The 22,500-nt window shown below is 45.5% G+C and overlaps 1 protein-coding gene across 6 annotated transcripts in view; it reads right to left on the bottom strand.

Annotated features, from left to right (window-relative positions):
- The window catches only part of ndrg3a (ndrg family member 3a), a 49,760-nt gene that overhangs the window by 13,953 nt on the left and 13,307 nt on the right, over positions 1 to 22,500 (bottom strand). For 3 of the 6 annotated variants that reach the window (XM_062546023.1, XM_062546026.1, XM_062546028.1), the window contains exons 2-3: positions 18,029 to 18,094; positions 13,964 to 13,996 (exon numbers count right to left, since the gene is read on the bottom strand). In XM_062546023.1, coding sequence (XP_062402007.1) covers positions 13,964 to 13,996; positions 18,029 to 18,085 — 90 coding nt within the window. In that variant the 5' untranslated portion in view covers positions 18,086 to 18,094. Of the gene's footprint in view, positions 1 to 5,718; positions 6,124 to 13,963; positions 13,997 to 18,028; positions 18,095 to 21,025; positions 21,070 to 22,500 lie in introns of those variants that run through there. The other 3 variants (XM_062546025.1, XM_062546024.1, XM_062546027.1) reach the window with 3 other exon arrangements.

The raw sequence follows: 22,500 nt of genomic DNA, 5'->3' as shown, positions 1-22,500 counted from the left end.
TTCTCTATTGCTGCGGCAAACAACTCGCCTCCATGACTAATCACAGAGCTAATACAGTGAAGGCCTTTGCTCACTGAAGTCTGCATTTTTACTCATGTTTTTTTCTCTCTCTGCAGTAGGAAATCTCATTCACTGACACTAAATAATCGAAAATCGCTCCCATTCTGAAAACGTTATCGACTGAGGCTTTAAAATGTAAAGGATGACGGTATCCAATTTACTGTCCCAATGAAATTGAAACAAAGACGTGTGTTTATTTTTAATCTTGCAACAGTTTTAGACAAAAAAAAAAGACATGAACTCAGTGTGCAATGGCCTTGAGGGTTTGTCCAGTAACTGATCAATGCTCAGCGGGACCACTCAGGGGAGAGTGGGAGATTGCGGTGTCGGTTCTTGTGGTGGCGGCTCTGGACCCAGTGCAGGAGAGAACACCGCTGACCAGAACAGCGCTGTCTGAGAGGGCCAGAACCTGAGTGCTCCCCCTTGGGCCATGTGCCAGGATCAATACCGGACCGGTTAAAGCCCAACACTATGTCTGCCCGGAACCAACATCCCAGTAAGAGAAGCCCCAGTCCAACTTAAGCAATGCAGTGAGCCAAACCTCACCCATCCCACAGCAAGCCTGCAGTACAAAATAACACAAACTCACTGCAGCAACCTCGGAATAAAACATAACACCTCATTCAACCTTGCACTAGAATTTAGATTCCCCCCCCCCCCACACACACTAGAAAACAGCAACTCCACAGCACACCAGCACTCCAAACCTATCTCAACTACAAAAACCTAACATGGCAAACCCAGCCCCAACCCAAACCAAACCCGAAAGACCCTGCCAAATAAATGTCTAGCCATGTAGACCCAGTTCATCCCTGTTAACCCACCGTTGAGCCAGCCATAACTCAGCTGGCTTTAACATGGCTCTGGAGGTCCCAATCAAAAATGTAACTATTGTTTCATACGAACGAGAAGACAGGGGACTGACGTGGTCCTCCTGTCTCTTGATCTCTAGCAAGAATCATACACAGCTACGGAAACTCAAGATATTCACAACCCAACCCAGAACATCTGAGCAAAAACTCATCATGACACACATGATGCACAAGTTCATTCCACACATCCATCTCTGACATCTCTCCTCCATGAGAGGCCTTATCTCTCCTCCATGAGAGGCCTTATCTCCCGTCTGATCCGGGGTCTGTGGTGCTGCGCTCAACGGGAGGAAGAGAAGCATCACTTCCTAAGAGGGAGTAGGCTACTGCGGCGATTCAGCAGTGGGATGACTCATCTGGCGAGCAGCAAGATTTCAACCAGAAAAGTCCCCTCATGGAAACCCACCATCCATACAGCACATCACCTCGGGATTAGTGTGATGGGAAATATACGATGCACGCGTGCTCGACGGCAAATGCAGAGAACATAATTCCCATATTGTCATAATTAGAGTTCCACAGAGTACATATGTGAGGCATATGATGCTGTCATGTTTGCATTTTCCACTCCATGCAATGGACAGCAAGATTAAAGGAACGAATGAGTCAGATCAGAGAGTGTTTGAATGAAAGTGAGTGAGTGTATGTGTAAGTGTATGTGTGAGTGAGTGTGTGTGTGTGTGTGTGTGTGTGTGCGTGTGTGTGTGGAGTGGGGAATACTGTATGTAAAATGAATAATCTATATAATGAGTGCCAGTAATGCTACTGGAGATGTCTCAGGCTGACTGACTCAGGCCAACTGTTGGGCAGTGATGCAAAGAGGTCGACTGGGAAATGGACAGACAGAATGATTCTGTGTAAGGGAGGAGACAGACTGGAAAAGGTCTCCACTCCGTAGATATCTCTCTCTCACACACACACACATACAGTACACACACAAACGTCCTAGAGGAGTGTGTGCATTTAGGCATCCTGAAGGCTCAGAGCAAACAAACACACATGCACAATGGCACACAGAAATGTTGGGACACACGCTGTGATCTGTTCTAAATAAAAGAAAAAGATGACAGAAAAATCAATTCAACTCCTCAAAAAAATCACACGATAAGACCATATACTCAAAACATCCTTCCAGTTGCAACAACAACAGGAAGCTAAATTCAAACGGCACTATCCTGTGAGCCTGAAATACTTCAGTCATTCAATCTGCGCCGGCCGGAGAGATTGATCTCATTACTATTGATGGGAGGGAGACCAGGCCCCCATTATGTGCTCCAGGGCACCTTCAGCAGCCACCCAGACCGGAAGTGATGCTGCAAAAATTTCTGGGAGGTGGAGGCCAGCGAGTCTCCGTCACCCGGCTCGGTGACGGAGCCCACATCACATCCATTAGCAGCTCCCAAACACCGATGACATCAGAGTCACATGACCACACTGCTGCGCAGACAGGACAGGACAAGGTAAAGATATGAATAGAAGGGAGGAGGGAGGGAGAGGGAGAGAGGGGAGAGGGAGAGAGAGAGAGGGAGGGAGAGAGAGAGAGAGAATAAGTGTGAGATAAAGGGTGAGAGAGTTGGCTGATGAAAGACAAATAAGAGAGGGATAAAAAAAGAGGAGAAAGAGGAAGAGAGAGATTGAGAGGGAGGAGAGCAAGAGCTAAAGGGAGAGAGAAAGAGAGAGCGAAAAAGAAGGAGTGGGACGGATGGGCCGAACGTTGCCTGCAGGGTCCCAGAGCTCATCAATAAACCAGGGCTTGTTCAGGAGTGGCAGGTTATTACAGAGTAACAGCACTGAGGCTGCAGACGTGATGATGCAGGAGCCCTCCATCTCATAGACGGCTGCTGCAGTGTGTGTGTGAGTGTGTGTGTGTGTATGTGTGTATGTGCATATACATCTACTGTATACATGCATACATTTCCATGCATTATTGTGCATGTATAAAGAAAGGAGATGTTGTGGTGTTTGAATGTGTGTGTGAAAGAGAGAGCATATGCACTCGACACCTTGACACCTCCTTGCATACAGCTGTAGATGGAATGGAGGAGTAATTGCTTAAAGGGAAGGGAGCTGAGGACACATTACACAGAGCAAATATCAATCCGTCAAGGGCAGCAGCACTCTCCTTCTCCAGGAAATGCACACACACACACACACAAAAACACACACATCCTCAGGCAGACACCCTGAGACCTATTCATATAACAGGGAGCAATGCTAGCCATCCTTTGTTCTGCAGCATTGATTAAGCCACACGAGACAGAGTGCTCGAGACTGATAGGAAAAGGGTCATCTTCAACCAACAGGGAAGATAACGTGACATCGACGAGCCATCGAGGCTAACGAGCCAGGTAAGGAGCCATCTTAGAGAAGGCACATTTACCTAGCAATCGTCGCCAGGGTGGCACGGCGCGAGGGACGCCCCCGAGGAACTGTGGGTAATTCTTTACCGCAGAGGAGAGGCCGAGCGAATTGGGGGGGGAAGGAGGCGCCAAGGACAACTAGTGGACGAGTTAGCCGCTCGTGCATACGATACGAAGAGTGGGACATAGTGGAACACAGACAGCGGATGCACAGTGTACACGGAACTCTGAAACTGAAAGGGTGGTAGAGGTGACCGAAGAGGAAGAGAGAAGAGGGACTGAGAGAGAAAGAGAGAGAAAGAGAGAGAAAGAGAGAGAGACTCTTTGGTAGGAATGAGAAGAGCTCCACTCCAATGGGGGAAAGACACAGAGCCACAAATGCAATAAAAAATGAGAAGTTGCAGAGTAAGTTCTTGTGTAACACACACACAAAAAAAATCTGAGTCATCACAAAACAACGTTGCATCCATACAACTGATCTCAGATCTGCTGACAAGGATCCTTTTCCCCCCTCTCAGCGTGTGTGTGTGTATGTGTGTGTGTGTGTGTGTACGTGACCCAAGGGGGTCTGATCAGAGCTGATCTGGAGTCAGCTGGCGAGCACCAGAAACAAACACACCTCAGGGTGGGGCTCTGCGAGCGAGACAAGAGACAAGCACTGCAATGGCTGCAACCCTTTCACCCCGTTCTCTCTCTCTCCCTCTCTCCCTCCCTCTCAGTCTCTGTATCATGCCATCGCTCCGTTCTCTCATGCACTCACACACGCTAGCGCTCTTATTATGAAACAGACACACATGCACACATATTGACCCATGTGCGCGCGCACACACACACACACACACACACACACACACACACACACACACAGCTACAAGGACACACACACAGTAGGCATGAGGCATGGCAACAGTAAAAAGGGACCCATTTCTATTTATTCCAGTTAGCTGTAAGAGAAGGAGCAGACATCAATGCTACTTAATGAGTGTGTGTAGATAAGGGTTGTGTGTGTGTGTGTGTGTGTGAGAGTGTGTGTCTGTATGTGTGTGGCATGCTATATAGCCCCACATCCCCCCACAAGCTCTTTCTCAAAGACAGCATCAATCATTTCATGGACACAAGCACACGCGCACATGCACACACTCACGTACACAGTCTACACACATGTATGCATGAACACACACACACACGCGTGCCAACCATTACACAGCACTACTGGCACATTAGCGTGCACACACACACACACACACACACACACACACACACACACACACTCATACACACACAGACCTAAGCAGTCATTTATCTTTCTTTTCCCCTGTTTTTCTCTCGTTAACAAGTACATGGGCAGACTGAAAAAATCAGCCAACGCAGCCAGACAACACCACACCCCAGCACAGCAGAGCAGAACTGCAGGAGAGAGAGGGAGAGAGAGAGAGAGAGAGGGAGGAGTGAGAGAGATAGATGGAGAGACAGATGGAGCGCCATATAGTGGTAGAGAAAAAGGGAAAGAAAGAAATGGACAGATAGAAAGAGATGGGAGGATGAAGGTATGGATGAGGGGCTTCAGATCAGGGCTTTGGCAGCATTCAGGACAATGAGCCCAATGTGGTGAAGGCTTTTTCAGGGTGTAAATTACACAAACCTTTAATACCTAAGAGGTACTCTATGGCCTGCCCAGCCACATACAACTGCTGACACAAACATAAACATACATACAGCCACACACAGACACACACACACACACACACGTGTGTGTATGCGCATGTTGTGTGACAGCTGTAGCGTGTCATGAGGTCAGCGTGTGGCTGTTTCTCACAGCCCATGACACATGCACAGAGAGAAAGAGAGAGAGAGAGAGAGGGAGAGAGAGAGAGAGAGAGAGAGAGAGCATTGAACATGCACACACGCCACACATGCCAACACACCACTGGACACACACACACACACACAGAGTGTGCAGAAACCTGCATAGCAACACTGCAATGAGCCCAGAGGTCAGCTGAGAAGCTCACTCAGTCATACCACCACCACCACCACCATCACCCTGCACAAGGCTGAGGAGCAGCTGCAACAACAGCAGCAGCACTACATGACCACTGCTGGAACATTCCCTGACACATCCGCACAGAGAGAGAGAGAGAGGGGGAGAGATGGAGATGAGCGAGAGAGAGAGAGAGAGAAATAGAGAGAGATAAGTGAAGCGAGGTAGAAAGAACAGAAGGGGCGAGAGAGATGGAGAGACTAGGAGAGATTGTAGAGAGAGAGAGAGAGAGAGAAGGAAAGAGAGGGGGAGAAGTAACGGGAGGTTGCGATAGAGAGAGATGGAGAAGGAGAGAGACGATGGACAGAAAGAGAGAAGGAGAGAGAGAGGGAGAGAGAGATGACAGGCGTGTCCGCGCTAGCGGAGCATCTCCACGCACACTCACCACTGCATTCCCACAGCTCGTGAGCTGATCCACATCCAGCACTGTTGACATGGCTTCCAGCGAAACAGACAGGACAGAGCCACTGACTAACTGAACCTCGGAAGGGAGGGTGAGAAGGAGGAGGGAGGGATGAGACAGAGAAGGAGAGAGAGAGAGAATGTGAAAGAGGCGGAGGAGAAGAGGCAGCTACACCCGTGTAGATGAAGAGACAGCAGATGAAAACAGACAAAAGAGGAGAAAGGTGGAGGGGACGAGACGAGAGGGTGAGAGACGAAGGGAGAGAGAGAGAGAGGGGGAGGAAGACGCTTTGAATGAGAGATAGAGAGAGTGAGAGAGAGAGAGAGAGAGCAGAATGGGTAGGACGTGGAGACGGAGAGAGAGAGGAGAGAGAGTGAGCGAAGGAGACTGCGGTTTGCCCACTGTGAGCACAAGGCGCTCATGCATACAGAGCAGCATCCAGGCGGCCGGGCGCTCTGATTGGCTGCTGGTCAGCTGGTGCGGAGGAGGGGCGGGGACTGATAGGGAAGGGTGGGAGAGAGAGAGATGGGATAGCAGCCCACTATAGAGAATGGCAGATAGAGAGAAAGAGAAGGAGAGAGAGAGAATGAGAGACAGAGAAACAGGACGATAAGGAGAGGAAGTCTATTTCGACTACACTGCTTATTTATTTGGGTGTGGTTATTAAACTGTCATATGTTGATGCAGAAATGCGATCGGTTCAATCGATCCTTACAATTCCCTTATACTGCTGACACAATGCCACTATGTAGGCACATATCCATCATTTTCTAAGCATTATCCTCATTATGCAGCATAAACTCAAATATTGAACAAATATCCTTTTTTTTTTTACAATATCCTTTTTTCTTTATAACATGACATGTCAAATCTGTTTCAGCCAAAGCCTGGCATCTTCAAGAGAATTCTTGGCACACATACAACTCCTCTGATGTGATTCAAAGGCTGGTGTGCCAACCTCATCCTGAAACCACCGTCCTCAAACGACCCTGCAACCACCCTGCCAGTCTCATTCAAGCGGGCACAATGCTCATGGCACTGCTCCTGTCGTCTCCATGCCCTTTGAGAAGGTCTCCGAACGTGCTCGTGCAAGTTGGACGGGCTTGGCTTGGAGCAAGCGGATGTGATGGCATAAACGTTAATGTCCATTTGAACTGGAGGCGATGGTGCTCGCGTGACATACTGGGGCAGGGGGGTATGGTAACTGGACACTGCAGGGCTACGCTGGAGTGAGTCTATCCAAACACTTTATTGATCCGTTCTCTCTCTCTCTCTCTCTCTCTCTCTCTCTCTCCATGGCTGCTGCTGTCCTCACAAACACTATTTGTCGTGCAAGCGATGCTGTTGCTGATCCCATGGGGTAACCGCCCCAATACACACATGCACACACACACACACACACACACACACACACACACACACACACACACAAACTCATCTCATCCTATCAGCAGCAAAGCCAATTGCCATATATATAGACACAATATAGATTTAGGGTGGACCTGAAGTACAAAACCGGTTTAGAAGAAGATACTGTGTTTATGCTATGACCATTTTTGAAAGGGCATAATCTGTATACAGCTTAGCACTATATGTATTTTGCGTGCTTGCATCAATAAGAGTATGGAACGAATGAAAGAGAAAAGGAATGCACATACCCTTATAAGCGTGTTTTACAGTGTTTACATGCACGTCTGGTATTTATGTATGTGCATTGTGCATGGTTCAGTATAAATATGAGACATTGCATAATGTCTATCTGAATAAATAGATTAAGGAGAATGTGTGTCGGTACACTTTAAAATGTGCATGGCCATGTGTGTGAATGTGTATGTTTGTTTTTGTGTCTACAGTATTTATGTGTGTGTTTGTGTGTAAATGTTTGTGTTTGTGTCTATGCATATGTGTGTGTGTGTGTGTGTAGTGTGAGAGTGTGTGTCGGTAAATGTATCTGCTTATATGTGCTTGTGTGTGTGTGTGTGTGTGTGTGTGTGTGTGTAGTGAGTCGGGTGATGTGCCTGTAAGAGCTGGTGCTGTGTGAGTCACGGACTGCTGCTGCGTCACACAGCGACCTTCAGGAGCCCGGCACTCTGAAGGGGAAAATGGAGGAGAGGAGGGAGAGCAGCTGCAGCCCGACAGACTCACAGTCCCACAGGAAACACACACACACACACACACACACACACACACACACCCCACACACACACACACTCACCCCCTCCACACACACACAGACACTCACACACACACACACATACACACACACACACACTCACTCACCCCCCCCACACACACAGACACTCAGACACGTGCACACACACATACACACACACACACACACACACACACACACACACACACACACACACACACACACACATTCACAAGAACAAATACAAACAGACACTCATGGACACACAAAACATACTCACATTCAATGACTTGCCAAAATCTTTTCTGCTGAAAAAAGGTGCAATACTACAGATACAATTACAGAGCCCAAGGTGATCTACAGTATATGATAGCACCTGGCATCAACCACCTCTACAGGGAAGCAGTGCAGTGGTAATGAAACATTTGTCCAAGCCTCGCTAATACAGTAAAGACCACCAGGCAACTGTAACTGTGGTGACTTGAGACCACAATACTAATCAACCCATTTATTCTCATTCAGCATAGGACAAAAAGTCATTCAGTTCAGTGTGATGCAATATGGTCACTTTTTGTCAGACGCTTTGAGTACTCTGTGAGAACAGGACCATAATTACAGGAGTATGTGCAGAGTGAGAATGCATCTGTGTGTGTGTGTGTGTGTGTGTGTGTGTGTGTGTGCACACGCGCGCGTGTGTGTGCGTGTGCCTGTGTGTGAGTGGGTGAGTGAGTGAATGAATGAATGAATGAATGAACGAGTTAGTGAGAGAATGAATGTATGTGTGTGTGTGTGTGTGTGTGTGTGTAGTGCTGATGGCAGCAACTGTGTGATAATCACTCATGTCTGTGTCCTTTAAGCTCAGTGTCCTTAACTCAAACGGGCTTGTTTGACACTGAGCAAGGACCACCGTCAGCTTTTCTTTAACACCTCACAGCACTGTAGCAGTCCACACACTGTGTCAATTACTAGTCTCATAGAACAAACAACTCATAGAACAACAGACACACTATATTCGAACAAAAGTGTCTGCTAACTAACCCTATGTTGGATCAATACCATGAACAGGAGAATGTGGTAGCAGGCAAGAATGAATCAGGTTTACCATATAGCAATACCCAAAAAACCTTTCAGAAAACATGATTGTAAAAACAAAAATAATCTGAATCAGCGACACAACTGATCACAACTACTTAGAGACATTACGAAGCAGGTATGTTTCATTCACTGTGCCGTCGCTTTCAATTCCATCAAATGGCCTTCCTGAAAAAATGCAATCTTTTTCTGAGCTTGTAGCGCCCTCTCTTGGTTGTACTGATGTAACTGCATCAGGGCGTAATGTCCGCCATGACTTGCAGTCTTCCTCCAAGCACGACTCTGATACAGAAATTTAACCCTTTTGAAGCCAAGAGATCACTAGTCATTGTATCAAATTAAAACGATGTGAATTTAGGTCACTAACTGGTATTTGATCAAGATTGGGGTAAACTACAGAAAGGCTATAATATTGACAAAAAATGAACAACATGCTATGGGTATATCTAATGACCTTCCTTTGACCTTCTCTGCGTCCTTGAACTGTCTCACTGGTTATATGAGGGCTGAGAAGCAAATCCCAGAGCCAATCAACAAGACATATTCAGTTCCACAGGCAGATGCCTGACACTTAAATAGTACACACTCTATCACCATCTCTCTCTCTCTCTCTCGGTCTCTCTCTCTCTCTCTCTCACACACACACACACACACATCCATCCATCCATTCTTTCATTCATTCATTCATTCATTCGTTCATTCATTCATTCATTCATTCACGCCTACAACAAGCAAATACAGACTACACTGGATTCAACTAACATATAATTGTCTTATTTCACAATGCAGCAGTCCAAATTGGAACATAGCAAATGAAAGAGGCGGGTTGAGCTGTGAGTTCATCAAAACTATAACTAAACCGCTCACAAAAAGTAAGGAAACTTGACTTTGGCCCATTATATCTCCCTTTTAGTAATACCAACCAGTGAAGTGTTTCATATCATTTTTATCGTTGATTTGTCACCTTTACAATGAGGTATAGCTTGTAAGCATAGGGCAATCATGGAATGAGCAACACAAGCAAACGTGTAAGTAGTGCCAACGAAAAATGTGCCAAAATGGCCTGTTATGCTGTTGGAATTCACCTTTGTTACTTCAAGCATTGACGATTGCACTCTCCCACAGAAATGAAGAAAACAAAACATGTTAGGCATACATTTGTTCATTTTATACTCAGTGTCAGGGTCCTCAGTAGCGTGTAGAGAATCCATATGCAGCCACAACAGCTTGGCACCTTCTTCTCATGCTGGTCACCAACCTGGCTACATTCTGCTGTGGGATGGCATTCCATTCCTCGATAAGGATCTGTTGTAAGTCAGCCAACCTGGTTTTGTTGGTGACTCTGGCACGTACAGCATGCCCAAGCTGATCCCACAAGTGTTCACGGCAGGCCATTAGATCCTCTCCACTCCCAAATTCTGGAAGTACTCTCTGATGATCCCAGCTCTATGGGGGCGAGCGTTGTCATCCTGGAGGATGGCAATTGGTCCCATATTCTGGAGATATGGAATTGCCACTGGCTCCAGAATCTCATCCCGGTATCTAACTGCATGATGATTGCCTTCAATGATAACAAGGTCTGTCTTTCGAGTTAGGGAGATGTCACCCCACAGCAGAATGTAGCCAGGTTGGTGACCTGCATGAGAAGAAGGTGCCAAGCTGTTGTGGCTGCATATGGATCCTCTACACGCTACTGAGGACCCTGACACTGAGTATAAAATGAACAAATGTATGCCTAACATGTTTTGTTTTCCTCATTTCTGTGGGAGAGTGCAATCGTCAATGCTTGAAGTAACAAAGGTGAATTCCAACAGCATAACAGGCCATTTTGGCACATTTTTCGTTGGCACTACTTACACGTTTGTTTGTGTTGCTCATCCCATGATTGCCCTATGCTTACAAGCTATACCTCATTGTAAAGGTGACAAATCAACGATAAAAATGATAAGAAACACTTTACTGGTTGGTATTACTAAAAGGGAGATATAATGGGCCAAAGTCAAGTTTCCTTACTTTTTGTGAGCAGTTTATAACTGAGATATCAAAGGAGGATACAAACCTTGCCACAGTGGTTACATTAAGACTGCTACAGTGGTTACATTAAGACTGCTACAGTGGTTACATTAAGACTGTGGCACATCATCAGGTTGGCATGAAGTGGTACACACTCTGCACCCTTAAAGACACAGTACTTGTACTGTACATCCAGCATCAGCACTGCTGCATCTCTGCTGCAGAGAATCCCAGTACTACAAAGGAAGGGTGTGGCCTCTTCCCGCAAACATACCATCTGCCATACGTGTGTGTGTGTGTGTGTGTGTGTGTGTGTGTGTGTGTGTGAGTGTGTGTGCGCGCACGCATGTGTGTGGTAGGGAAAAAGAATGTGTACTGTATGTGTGTGCCTGTGTTCACGTCATGCTGAGAGGGAGTGGTAAGATCACATCACAACCTTCCCCTCAGTGCTCTCTCTTTGTTCAAAGTGTACACATACACACACACACACACACACACACACACATGCACACGCACACACACACGACTGTGCTCACCCTAGCCCAGTACCTGCAGGAGCTATTTTTAGCTGTAGCAGCAGTGATGTGAGTGCAGGCGTGACAGCCCCCTGGCTCCACTCTCACACACACACACTCTTGTGGGCTTCTACTACTGGGCTTCTCCACTCAATACACACACACACACACACACACCATCCACTGCGAACAGATTAAATTAGGTCAAATAATTCATAATTCATTATTACCTTCAGTTATTACTTAGGCTTAACCATGGCCATACATTCATCATTCCTCTTTCACAATCTGAATTGAGGTCATTTCTACATTTTTATGCTGACATGATATTTACTCATTACAAACATGAAAGAATTGAAACCAAACCGGTACAAGTAGAGTCAAATGGAGTCCCTCTGACCATTTATAATCACCTACTGTATACTGTACCTGTTAAAGGTATGCTATGCAGTTTCAGGTAGCTCTCCTTAGAGTTGTGATATACTGTATTTATATTTTACTCCACTGTTGTAAATAACCTACTTCTTGTGGTCTGTTCCCCCTGTACACAGTGAAAATGCTTTTGTTGTGGAGGCGAAGGATTAATAATCCTGACAAGGTAGTGTTTCATGATTCTCGAGAGCTGTCTTCGAGTCAACTATTCTTGAAGTGGCATGGCTGGTTCTCTAGTTGGTTTGATTACCATCAAATTGGCTTTGTACAGGTTACATTCAGGTGAAAATCTTGCAAAGTGTACCTTGAACACACTCACTTTCAGGATTTGCTTGGCCTTTTTCGCTTTGTGATTTCGCATTGGTGGGGCTTGCTTCTGTCTTGATATTTTGTGAATTTTGTCCATTAATAGAGAGATTAATTAAAAGAGTCTAAAGATAGATTGCCGTTGGTTTATTGTTACCTTTTAGTACCCACTACCCAGTCAGAAAAGAAGGACAGAAAACCTCCTTATCAGGGAGCTGGAGAAGCTGCTAAGGTCCCAGAGATAAGGAGCGGAGTGGTCCTGTGGCAGAGCCCTGGGTCAATAAGGGGGTGTCATTCAAACAGGCGACTCTTAGCTACCCTTATCTTCCCGTGCATTCATTAAGCATTAAGCAGCTAATAGTGGCCACAAGTGTCACTGGAAGGCAAATACTGAAATGGCCTGATAAGACAGCAGCCCACCTGTATAATAAGTAGGGATGGGCTAGCCATTAACAGCAGTGCCTACTGCAGCACAGGAGATCGTGAAAAGCCTGCCAGGGCAATGTCGAAACCTCCGCAAAAGTTGAATCTCAATGGAAATCAAATCATGATCTCACTCACAATCTATTTCAATTGGAGCCAATATGTTATGTGAGTGCATACTAAACCAAACACGAATATTTACAGTGTTATAAAGCACTGCTGTGACAGAATAATAACAATCTACACAAGATCAATCATACAAGGCAACAACATAGCCGATCGGGGTGATCAGACGTATCATATTGCTTATTACACAATTGCCAAAGTAGCTTGTGAAAAACATGGGAGACGCATATGAATGAACATCATTAAACAATCTTTCAGTATGAGACCCACACAAAGCTTTTTCCAAAGTGAGATTCAACATGAGATGAGATCTCATGCACTCTGCATTAGGTCTATAGCTATCTATCCCAGACACCCCGCACTAAACCAAACTTAGTGAGCGTCGGTTGTAAAAATGCATGGCCACTCCTGGAGAGTGGGAATCATTACACTGCAACTCTTAAAATTCCATTGCAACCCACAATGACAGCTGGAGGAGAAAGGCATCCTGTATGCTGAACATGGCTATCTGAAGCAGCCCATCAGGTGAGAGAGCAAAGCCAGACCTGCAGTCCTCAGCAAAAAACACAGACCCATAGGCTCACTGAGGTCACTGTCAACGGAATTAAAATACAAGTCCCTGCAATATTCAGTGATACACAGAAATACCTTCCAGATTTCCATTTAATCACATTTGATGCATTTCCTAGTGCTGAATATAATTTATTTGATGAGTTTACTTAATGGATGATGGCATTTATTTAATAAACTTCTATTTGGGGCATGGATTGACATGAAATTGATCCCTGGTACAATCCTGCCTGTGGACTTTGAGTAACTAAAGCTTGGGAACATTTCACCAGAGCAAGCGAGGCCAAAGCCATTGTGCTGAAGAATGGGGTCGGAGCAGAAATCAGCCCTCACAATAGCGGCCATGGTGACACTGTGTGTGTGTGTGTGTGTGTGTGTGTTGTGTGCGTGTGTATACTACATGTGTATTATATTTTACACTTTTATCTAAAGCAACTTACGGCACGCAGGGTGCAATAAAGCTACAATGGAGGCACAATGCCACCAGGATGTTGTTAGTGCAGCAATAACATATATAATTCATATAACATATAACAGAATCACCATTTATGAATGTCACTCAAGAGCATCAGATGAGACAAAACAAAACTTAACTCACCTGGCAGTCAAAGTCCTGGAAGTTACGAGCATTCTGCGAAAGCAACAAAAAAAGCAACAGGAAATCAATACACACATCCTCAGAAACCTCTCCATGTCATTACTCTGCCAATATCTGCAGCGTGTATAGGATGAACATAGCCTGCTAGAGTATGTGTGTGGTGGACACATCTAGAATTCACTTGTGGCACGTCGAACCTCTTGAAAACACAATGCAACTCAGTCTCAGACATGTCTATGTGTTCCATGAGAGTGCTGTCCTTTATGCCCACCCTTGATCCTTGGCTCTGTGCGGTTTTCTCATGGCCATACAGCACATACCCTTTACTCTGAGATCAATATAATGCTCTCTCTCTCTCTCTTTCTTTTTCTCTGTCTCTTTCTGTCCCCCTCCCTCTCTCCCTCTCTCTGGCAGTCTCTCTGTGTGAGCTGCTCTTAATGGCGGGGCCACTAGGTGGAGTGAGAGGTCAGAGAGTGTGCGTCGCCGCGTCGGCTCTTTCTCTCAGTCTCCGAGCTGACCGAGGGATTGCCCTCTCAGCACATGACGTGCGTCACCAGGGCCTCCTCCACATCAAACACACTCAACCTGGCACACCCTCTCTCTCTCTCTCTCTCTCCTTCTCTCTCCTCTCTCTCACTCTCTCCCTCTCTCCGTCTCTCTCCTTCTCTCTCCCCCCCTCTCTCCCTCTCTCTGCCTCTAGCAACGTGAGATTACACATGATTTGATTTTTCATTAACAACATCTCCTGTTATTCCTTCAGCAGCAGAACAGCAGATCTGAGGTGACTTACAGTGCAGCCTAGAAATAGATTGCGTATGTGTGCTTTTACGAATAGCAATTGCTATCACATTGCTCTACTAGGAATGAGGAACATTTCAATCCAATATCACCATCACAAACCTACTCAAGATAATGAAAAAAAGAAACATGATAATGCAGACATGCTGATAATGCTGACATATCTATATCTATATATAGATACAGATATACTGTAGATATGAATATATAAATATGGCATGACGGTGCTGAATCAAGCATAACTGAATGGCCTCTCTCAGACTAAAGATGCAATATGACACAAGTTGGTCTGATACTGAACACACAACATGCTGACACAAGATGATGCAACCATGACGCAACATGTTGGATGTTGGCAGATCTCCACGCTCAGTGAGCGCGTTTACACGCACACTAAAAACCGATTACTGGCAATGACCGAGTAACTGAAATAATCTGTTTAAGGTGTATACATGTCTCGAAGAAATCAGAATATTGACAGAAACCTGGGTGCGTTAAACAGAGTTTTCATAAACCGATAACGGCAGTGAGCCGTTAATAAATATCGGTTTATTCCGTTTACATGAGCACTTGGAAAACCAGATAGCTACAAAAAGCCGACAACAATAATTCGTTTTTCGTGTGCATGTAAATGCACTCAGTGTTGAAAACGGCAGGGTTGGAGAGGGTGGAGAGACCCGCCTCACTCCACCCCACTGCTGTTGTGATGGACACAACACACCACTGCAGCAGATGCAGATCTCAGATCTGTCTGCCTGAGGCTGCTGTGATGTTTGTGTCTGTCTGTGTGGAGTTTGTGTGTGCGTGTGTGTGTGTGTGTGTGTGTGTGAGTGTGTGTGGGTGTGGGTGAGTGTGAGTGTGTGAGTGAAGGATTTCTGATGTGCTGCAGTATTTTTGGTGCCCTTTCCAGACGAGCGAGTGAACTCAGAGACGTCTTTGATCTCCGCCTCTGCCTACTGCTTGCCTCTTCTTTATCATATTCTTCTTTCTCTCACTCTCTCTCTCATTCTCTCTCTCTTTTGAATTCTCACGTTCGCCCACTGCTATCTCCCGCTGTCTTTATTTACGCTATAGTGTCCCTGCCTTTTAAATCTCCCATTTTTAAGCATCCTATTTTCATCTTATCTCCTCCTTTTTAAGCAACCCTATTTTCCCTCTTTCCCCTCCCTCTCTATCCCTCTCTCTCTCTGGCTCCATCTCTTTGGCTACAGTAACCTACACATGAATAATTCAGTTTGATGAACTGAGAGTGCTGATGGAGTGATGACCTGAACCATCAATAACAAAGTGTGCATGAGTATGTTTAAGAAACTGTGTGTGTGTGTTTGGGTGAGAGAGAAAGAAATAGGGAGAGAGAGAGAGAGAGAGAGAGAGAGAGAATGTGTGTGTGTGTGTGTGAGAGAGAGAGAGAGAGAGAGACAGAGAGAGAATGTGTGTGTGTATGTGTGTGTGTGTGTGTGTGTGTGTGTGTGTGTGTGTGTGTGTGTGACTGGACAGTGAGTGAGTGTGTGAGTGAGTGAGTGCGTGTAAGCCCACTAAAAAGTGGAGCAAAGTTGTGGGAGTGTGTGTGAGCCTCTACTGTATGCACTGGGAGGTTATGTAACAGCGCAGCGCTGCAGCGGGTACTTCTCTCCGATTCTCAAATGTGACCTTCCACGGCGAAATCAGCAGTGTTGGGGAGTAACCCATTACATGTAATTGAGTTACGTAATTTAATTACAAAATAAATGTAACAGTAATATATTACAGTTACTGTAGAACAATTTGTAATTCAATTACAGGTACTTTTGAAATTATTCAAAATTACAATTTGAATTACATCTCAATATTGTCAGCAAAACCTTGCAAAGAATATTGCATGTAAAAAGAACTGTTTCCCTCCACAGCCATAGTTTGATACGGGACCTTCTGATAGGCTCTATCACGTCTACAGCGCCATCAGCGTAGGCCTACATGCCTGCCTGTATATTATCCTCACAAAAAATGTGATGCTAATTCATGTATTGAATGCCCTTGCTGCCTTGAGCGCTTGTACAGAACTGCTCGGCAGCCTGTAGACCAAGGCCAGAATCTTCGCATGGATTTGGGGACTATATATATATCATAAAAAAATCGGGAAAGTAATCAAAAAGTAATCAAAAGTAATTAGTTGCGTTACTCAGAAAGTAATTCAAATAGTTACACTACTATTACATTTTAAACAGGGTAACTTGTAACTGTAACACATTACATTTCAAAAGTAACCTTCCCAACACTGGAAATCAGTCACAATGTCCAAATTTTCAAAATCAAAGTTATTACGTTTTCAGGAAGGGGCATAATCAACCTTCAAAACGATACCTATATCTAATGAATTGAACGTCATATTACTGAAATATAAACATTCAAAGGAGTTGAGTTCATCCTGTCATGCCAATAGAAAAACGGAGAAATCTGCCTCTGAAGTTAACCGTCGGCTCAACACTCACGAACGCTTTGTAAGGTCGCCGCTATTACACGTTTTACGGTACTTGTATCAACGACATAGCACGCGGATGGCTTGGTGGTTGTCAATGAGTGCGTTTACCGTAAATATTGGAATAGAGGGGCAAAAAAACGAGACGCCTCTAACTTCCTGCTTCCTCTAACTTTCTCACCTCAACAAACTCACGTTTTTAGACTACAAAAGGTCAGTTTTTCGGCGAAATGTATTCACGGCCGTACAGTGTAGACCTCCCACTGTTTCAAAACACTTACAAAAAAAAATCCACGATTTTAGCACAAGTGACATAAATGGCCATTTTTCTCAGAAACGCCTGTTGCGACAAGCGACTGGTTTTGCCGTGGAACGTCACAAATCAGTCTGGGAGGAGAAGCAGAGTGCTTGCGTGAGGACTTGGGTTTGGGACCACGCTTATGCCATTAAAACAGCACAGTGCCGTGCTGGGCACACTTGCGTTTAGTGGTCCGTGTTCTACTGATTGTTTCACATTTGTTTTGTGTCAGGCTTGTAAGTTTTACGTGCTAACATTTATTTAAGAGTCCACATGTTAATATGTGATTCTGTCTCTCTAACTCTGTATGTGTGTATGTGTGTGTGTGTGTGTGTGTATGTGTGTGTGTGTGTGTGTGTGTGTGCGCGTATGTGCGAGTGTGAGTGTGTGTGTGTGTGTGTGTGTGTGTGTGTGTGTGTGTGTGTGTGTGCGTGCTTTCTGTGAGAGTGTGCACATCCCTCCTTCAGTGTGGGTGAACAAAGGGTTGAGGTTGAGGTTTTTGAGGTCATCATACCTTGTTGGTCAGCAGGGGCTTGATCTCGGTCAACTGGACATCCTGTAGCTCATCCATCTCTCTGCTCTTGGAGAGGAAAAGAGGAAAAGAGGAAAAGAAAAGACAGAGAGGCGAGTGAGTCATTATAGATTCATTCAAGCTGCACTACAGCATCAAGTACCAATACCGTGCCTTGAAAACTACATCCCCCATAAATAAATCAGTCCTTTACATTACATCACAATCTCTCTTGCTACAGCTACAGCTACAGCTACAGCGCAGTGCTACAGCGCTACAGTGCCACGCAGTGAGACAGCCCGTCTCTACAACCGCCACAACCAGCGCTCTCAATTTTTCACTAACATCACACGAGCCGACATCAGAGGCTACCGGCCACTCTCATAACGTTGCGTTGCCATAGGGACGGAATTGCCAAATCACTTTCAAATCATTCGTCAAATGTCTTGGGGGGGGGCAAAGTCATTAAACTTATCATTCCGACTCCTCTGTCCAGAGCAGCAATATCAAGCCAGAATGGGCCATTTTTTCCCCTCCATCAGAGACCAACTTGGAAAAAAAGAAAGTCTACATACTGTACAGTACTAATACATTTCCGAGCGACTAACTCTTTTTCTGCATCTGCAGTAAATGATTAAAGTCCACTTCTCACACGGTCCTACATGTCGACCATTTGGCGCAAACCCTCAGACATCATAACAGTCATGTAAGACAAATGATTTAGACGGTGTGTTTTACGGCAGTGGTGCGCTCTCGCCTCTGCAACACACTTGGCGGCGGGTGGAGCTGATGCTTGGCTCATTCTTTATGGATGTGGACTCGACCCTCGTAACCCCCACAAAGGGGTCCTGCGGAGGAGAAGCCATCAGGCGGGGGGACGGGCAGCTAAATACGCCCAGGCCATTTATTTGCCCCAAGAGACCTGGTCATATACACACACACACACACACACCTACACACGCACACGCACACTCTCTCTCTTTCTCTTTCTCTTTCTCTCTCTCTCTCTCTCACACACACACACACACACACACCAGAGCACACCTCCACTGGCTACTGCCTCAATGCCTGCTCAAGGGCAAAACATACACATCTAATTACACATTCCTGGTCCCCTGGTGAGGTGAAGCTTTTACATTCTTCCTCTGTCACGACTCTCCTGGCCTGTAGGGAAAAAATTGGGATTTTTGAGCAAGCGGGATGTTGATTGGTCACGTCGCCATCTTCCTTTTAATGTACCGCGTCTCCTCCGAGGTCACTGGCGGAGGAGGTTTTTTTTTTTTTGTTCGGGCACTGCAGAGGTCATCTATCAAACTCTACAGCTGAATAAGATTGGGTCCTATACGCAAGGAGTCCAGGGTTCTTGACCGGAGGGCTGAGACGACGGTGACGTGAACCTTGGAGAGTAACCTCACCAGAGCACTCATGCGCAATTATAGATCACTGCCACCCACCGAGCCTGTGGCAACCGCAGGGGTCAAGTGGAAATGGACTCCAGTCACACATCCATCAGAGGTTTGCTGCGACTTTCACGAGATCGTAGCACTGCCACTATAACCAGGGCGTAGCCTGGAACAGAGCAAGAGCTTTCTGTCTCAATCCCAACTCATCACCACTGGTTTATTGCAATCAAATCCATGACTGGATCACATGGATCACGTGGGAATGGAGGTCAGTGACTAGTATGAGTTCAGCAGGGGTGGAAAAGTCCAGCCTCAGAGAGTAAAAGTCCTACCACATCTCATATCTGTGCCAACCATACACTTAAAACAGCTGATTCTAATTAGCACAAGTCTTCAGCCAGCTAGAGCAGCCAATTGATGAGATCCCCTGTGTTAAGTGCACAGGTAGAACCAATAGCCTAGGTGCACAAAAGGCTCCTGTACACACATTTATTTCCGGTGGAAATGAAACTGTTGTAACGGCATCTTCTGTTACATTATGCTCGTTAAATCTTCCACTCTGACACTGAATATCTTGTTCAACTAATAATAACAATTTCAACACATATTTAAATCTTTCTTTGTCGTAACGTGCTGATTCCCAGGTGCAGCATCCAACTGGGTCCGTGTAGACACTAATTGCATTACCAATAGCGGCAGGCTCAAACACACCTGGCTCCATCGGAAACACACGAGCGTACAGGGAGCCTTTCCTGCACGTAGCCTATACCAGTACATGATTGGATTTTTACTTTCTGAACCAGGAGTTTTCCACCTCTGGAGTTCAGCCCTTACTGCAATGCTGCTGAAAACTCCTCATGTAGTCATTACACAGTAGTAGGGCTTTGACATGCCTGTTTGAAAATCACTGGCCATTCCACAGGTCCGTGGAGGATTATGGCACTGGAGTCCTCCAGTCCACACATTAAACTGAGAGGAGGTTGTCGAATCAGGTGTGCCCTAAACTTACCAATAGTGTTATAACTACATCCATAAAGCAGATGTCTGTCTTGGCTGCCTGTGTCTAAAAACTCACCTTCAATGGTGTTTCTACTTTCATGGTCACATTGGTGCATGATCAATCAGTGGTTTAAATGGCAAGCAGCCTGGAATTCCATTCAGTCAATGGGCACTAGTAATGGTGGCCCATCCAATTGCATAAAAAAAATTCCAAAGGATTCTGAACTGTTTGTGCATATCACGCATCGGAAGTGATTAGCAGGGTGAAAATCTGCCCTGCAATCTTGGTAGCAAAGCCGGCTCCCAGGCGCTAAATAATATTTAGACAAGGCGAGAAGGAAAAACAAATATTCAGCATGCTTCAAAAGATTTACACCAGCGCTCGGTTCAATCCAACGCTTCCAGGAGCTGCCACAGAAACTGGGGCAAGGGCAAAGGCTAACTGTAATCATGGCCCCGATTCGCCTGGGAAACACAAGGACCCAGCTTAGCCTTGGCCGACAGACAGATTGACTGACAGACAGACTGACTCACTGACTGACTGACTGACTGCTTGACTCACAGTATGTTTACATCTCTGATGTCCCATTTGTCTTACAAGGTTTTCCGGACTTGGAATAGGAAATTCAATCCATCAATTTGGCATCCAAATTCTATTGATTTTCTAATTAAGAGGACAAGACAAATCCCTCAGTGGAATTCCTTTGCCGCTTGCTTTCTTGACAACAACTACTCAAGGAGGCAATTCTGACCGCAGAATTTGGATTGATTCCCTGAACGGACGAAGTAACACCCACTCACCCCACCACACACACACACTCACACACACACACACACACACACACACACACACACACACACACACACACACAGAAGAAACAGCCCTCCCACTCTGAAAACAGGCCATCTACTGTCTTGTATGCGCGCACCACTAACATCCCCCCATTGTGGCCATTCCTTGCATGCTATGGTATGCTCCAGCGTTGCCATAGAGACAAAGAGAGGCAATTGTTTATTTTTGGGCAAGGAGCCCCAGAGGACAAAGCCATGTACAAGAGGCACAAGCTGCACGTCATGCTGTGGCATTAGCCAACATAGACAGTAAATCACTGAAGCTTTAGAAAAAGGCAGGAAATCTGTGCCCCCTAAACCCCCCCGCCCCCCCCCTCTCCGGGCTCTCTCAAACCCTCCTATCAGACAAGAGCTTTGGGTCCCAGCAGACATGCATAATTCCAACACAGGCGTATGGGGGAGAAAGAGAGAGCGCGTCCTTAAGGGTCGCTTTCATCAGTAATGATTACCGCGTTTGCCAATGTTTATCCCGCTGTAATAAATGAGTTGGTTATTAAGTTGCCAGAGGTCATAAAGGAGAAATACCTTTGGGGGCTCAGACTTTGGATAAGACACCAGAGTGAGTGTACACACAAAGTCATTCTCTTCTGCCATTGCAAACGGCACTTTCAGAAAATGGAATATCCACTTTATAAAGAGATAAGGCACCGGGGAGTGAGAAAGGACAGACAGGGAAAAGAGAAGTGGTGAGATTGGATGAGACGAGAGATAGAGGCATAGAGATACGAGTCAGATGAATAGAGAGGAACAGGAAAGAGCGAGAGAATGTGACAGAGAGAGGGAGATATAAAGAAAGTGTGTGTGAGTGAGAAAGAGACAGAGAGATATCCCTAAAGATAGAGAGAGGAGAGAGACAAAGACGAAAAAAGGCTAGAGTGAGAGAGAAAAAGAGAAAAAATGGAGATGATGAAAACAGCAGGAGACTCTAAAGTACTTTAACGTGTCGTGCAGTCTGAGTCTGTGCAGATCTAACTTGATCCTAGCATGACAGATCCTAACTGATAATATCAACAATCCTAAAATGAATCAGTCGTTTTGCGCACAACGTTATTTTGAGAAAATCAACAATAACAAACTTCCGGGTTAAAATGTTGAATTTCACGTTTTCGCCTAATTCGACTGTATACAGTCTACAGTGTCATATCGTGAACGCATTTCACGGAAAAACATATGTTTTGACTGTTAAACCCAGCGAAGATTCAACACATTTGCTGTCATTCC

The sequence above is a fragment of the Sardina pilchardus genome, chromosome 9, assembly GCF_963854185.1.
Source record: "Sardina pilchardus chromosome 9, fSarPil1.1, whole genome shotgun sequence".
In the NCBI taxonomy this organism is placed as follows: domain Eukaryota; kingdom Metazoa; phylum Chordata; class Actinopteri; order Clupeiformes; family Clupeidae; genus Sardina; species Sardina pilchardus.
Note: the sequence above shows the minus strand (reverse complement) of the source record. Positions and strands in the feature narration are given on the sequence as shown.